The sequence below is a fragment of the Humulus lupulus genome, chromosome 1 (assembly GCF_963169125.1).
Source record: "Humulus lupulus chromosome 1, drHumLupu1.1, whole genome shotgun sequence".
In the NCBI taxonomy this organism is placed as follows: Eukaryota; Viridiplantae; Streptophyta; class Magnoliopsida; order Rosales; family Cannabaceae; genus Humulus; species Humulus lupulus.
The window spans coordinates 99973455-99977036 of record NC_084793.1 but is presented as its reverse complement, the minus strand read 5'-3'; the positions used below and the strand labels follow the sequence as shown (position 1 = coordinate 99977036).

Here is a 3582-nt window from a genome sequence, read left to right as displayed (position 1 = left end):
ACAACTCCCCCACCAGCATAATTCCTCTCTTTCTCTCGCTCTCGCTCTTGCTCTCGCTCTCGCCCCACGACTCTAGCTAAATTCAATTCCAAGTTTACCTTTTGCCCCGGGTCCAACTTGCCTTACGTGGCTAGTGACGTGTCACTTTTTAAAATTATAAATGCTTCTCCCTCTCTCGCCCACTATAAATACTCCCCTTCTGCCCAGTACTACTCCACAACCTCAGCAACTCATTCACCACAAATCTCTTCTTATCATCCCCATCATCCTAATCCTCACCCTTTTCTCTTTTCAGACTTTAATAATAAATTTGCCTAATTTATCATAATTACTAATTAGTGTCTGAAAATGGCTGTGGACTCAGCTCTGTCTTCTCCGTTGGGTCCTCCGGTCTGTGAAAAAGATGCAAAAGCCCTCCAATTCATTGAGGAAATGACCCGAAACGCCGATGCTGTACAGGAAAGGGTGTTGAGCGAAATCTTGGCCCGAAACTCCCATACTGAGTACCTGAAAAGGTTCAAACTCGGCGGCGCAACCGACCGTGACACCTACAAATCCGAACTCCCGGTGATTACCTATGAGGATCTTCAGCCCGAAATTCAACGTATTGCTAATGGAGATCGCTCTGCTATCTTGTCCGCTCACCCCATTACAGAATTCCTCACCAGGTGAACTATTAAAGGACTAATTGTTTGTAATTTTAATGCTATTTTGTATATTATTTATTTTTGTTTTTCTTTCTTATTTTTAATAAGTTTTATTTAATGGGAATTACAGTTCTGGGACTTCAGCTGGTGAAAGAAAACTCATGCCGACGATTAAGGAGGAGTTGGATCGCCGCCAACTACTATACAGCCTACTCATGCCAGTAATGAACCTGTAAGTTTCAAGACATAAATATTAATTTAAATTAAAATATATAATATATTAAATCGAAGAAAAGCGTAAATTTCATGTAACCAATCCTTAGAGCTAAATTATCTATTTATTAATTAACTTGAAATATGCTACAGCTATGTGCCTGAACTGGACAAAGGCAAGGGGCTATACTTTCTGTTCATAAAATCCGAAACAAAGACACCAGGTGGACTTTTGGCCCGGCCCGTACTTACCAGCTACTACAAGAGCGAACACTTCAAGACCCGACCCTACGACCCGTACAATGTCTACACCAGCCCCAACGAGGCCATTCTTTGCCCTGACTCCTTCCAAAGCATGTACACTCAGATGCTCTGTGGCCTCTTTGAACGTAACAAAGTTCTCCGCCTCGGCGCGGTCTTCGCTTCGGGCCTCATTCGCGCCATCCGGTTCCTCCAGCTCAACTGGGCTCAACTCGCCCACGACATCCGAACCGGGTCTCTCAACTCGAAAATTACTGACCCGGAATTGAAAGAATGCATGAACCGAGTCATGAGACACGATTCAGAACTCGCCGATTTCTTAACGGCTGAGTGTTGCAAAGACGATTGGGAAAGAATCATTACCAGAATCTGGCCCAACACCAAGTACCTGGACGTAATCGTGACCGGAGCCATGGCCCAGTACATTCCCACATTGGACTACTACAGTGGTGGTTTGCCACTCGCCTGCACCATGTACGCCTCCTCCGAATGCTATTTCGGGTTAAACTTGAACCCGATGTGCAAACCTGCCGAAGTTTCGTACACCATCATGCCCAACATGGCCTACTTCGAGTTCCTCCCCCACGACCCGAAAACAGCGTCGTCTAGAGTCGTTGACTCGGAGCTCGTTGACCTTGTGGACGTGGAGGTCGGAAAGGAGTACGAGCTGGTGATTACAACGTACGCCGGTTTGTACCGATACCGAGTCGGTGACATCCTCCGAGTCACGGGGTTCCACAACTCAGCACCTCAGTTCCACTTCGTGAGGCGCAAAAACGTTTTACTCAGTATCGACTCTGATAAGACCGACGAGGCGGAACTGCAGAAAGCGGTGGAGAACGCGTCGAAGCTTCTCTCGAAGTTCAACACGAGCGTGGTCGAGTACACGAGCTACGCGGACACGACGACCATCCCGGGTCACTACGTGATTTACTGGGAGTTGCTGGTGAAAGACCCGGCCAACGCCCCGAAGGCGGAGGTGCTGAGTCAGTGTTGCCTCGAGATGGAGGAATCACTGAACTCAGTGTATCGTCAAGGACGAGTGGCGGACCACTCAATCGGGGCGTTGGAGATTCGGGTGGTGAGATCCGGAACATTTGAGGAGTTGATGGACTACGCGATATCTAGAGGCGCGTCTATCAACCAGTATAAGGTGCCGAGGTGTGTTAACTTTACTCCCATAATGGAGCTCTTGGATTCGAGGGTGGTCTCCACGCATTTTAGCCCCGCTTTGCCGCATTGGACACCGGCAAGGAGACTGTAGTTTAAATTTTAATTATCCTATTTTGGATCAAGTCAACGACTTAAGTTAATTAATTCTGTATAATTTTTTTTAGCTTTGATTTTTTCCTTCTTGTTTATTATTATGGGTTAGGTTTTTGGTTGGGAATATCATATAAATTTTATTTGAAAAAAGAAAAAGAAAGTGTATGTTTGATTAGGACGTTTCAAAGGTCAGGTTTTGTATTTTGGTTCAATTAACTTGTGAGAAAAGGAAATGATGTGACTCTCATGTTATGCTTACTTATGGCTTATCAAAAAGATGATGTTCTAATTCAGTGAATTGTTACTTTCACAACGTAGTGGAAAAATGGTATGGCAAAAGGTATAAAGATCACTCTCTTTTTTTGGACGCAGCTCTATCTCTATAGTCTATCCATTTCATTGATTCATTGCATGGGATTATTATTGGATCTTTTCCTATCGATAATTTTGTCTGGTGAAAAAACTATTGTGTCTGTCCACCATGCTTTATTGTCTATTAAGTGTTTTTATTATTATTAAATGCATACTTTGAGTGGGTTAATTGTTATCAATATCCATTGCAATAAAAGTAGACTAATGCAATGTACAGAGAATGAGAAAGAAAAAAAATCATCAATATATGTTTGGAATTGAACTTCCGGTATAAACTTAATCAGAAAGCGAGTAACTGTAGTACACTCTGATCTTAACAAAATAATTGTGCGGTTTGAAAACCTGTCAAGTGTTTCCACGAATCTACATATGCAATTAATTAAAGTAGTTTGATTAATTAATTTGTTCATGGTTCTTAATATTTAAAATTAATGGTAAAAGAATCCAGACGGCACAATCATTATTTTTCCGGGGTTTGTATCTATAATATATATGGTAAATTTATGAGTAGCGACTGCTTATTTAAATAAATAAAAAAATGAGGCTATCCTATATTTACGCAGATCTTCTGACATAAAATGCATTTTACTTCGTTGTACATTATCACTTGCATGTTTAGACTTTATTATAAACCAAACTTATTTTAATAATCACTTCGATTCCATTGTAAGTACTGGAAATATTTAATGAAATAATTATAAAAAAATACCTTTACCATAAAAATTGTGGTTGTTCCCTTATCTTCATGTGATATTAAGTACTCGTGGCTTTCTTTTTCTTCTACAGCCACCCCATAACCCACATGGATAAGAAAGTAACAGAT

At 41.5% G+C, this 3582-nt stretch overlaps 1 protein-coding gene across 1 annotated transcript; it reads left to right on the top strand.

The window, feature by feature from the left end:
* Positions 1-210: 210 nt before the first annotated feature.
* LOC133796315 (probable indole-3-acetic acid-amido synthetase GH3.1) lies at positions 211-2680 on the top strand. Its single transcript, XM_062233788.1, has 3 exons — positions 211-668; positions 778-879; positions 1014-2680. The coding sequence occupies exons 1-3, from the start codon at positions 349-351 to the stop codon at positions 2383-2385; spliced, it is 1794 nt and encodes a 597-aa protein (XP_062089772.1). The 5' UTR covers positions 211-348; the 3' UTR covers positions 2386-2680.
* Positions 2681-3582: the final 902 nt, after the last annotated feature.

Coding starts and splice junctions, on each gene's coding strand:
- LOC133796315 (XM_062233788.1), top strand. CDS start 349: ATGGCTGTGGACTCAGCTCTGTCTTCTCCGTTGGGTCCTCCGGTCTGT. Junction 669..777: donor ATTACAGAATTCCTCACCAG/GTGAACTATTAA, acceptor TGGGAATTACAG/TTCTGGGACTTCAGCTGGTG. Junction 880..1,013: donor CTCATGCCAGTAATGAACCT/GTAAGTTTCAAG, acceptor AATATGCTACAG/CTATGTGCCTGAACTGGACA.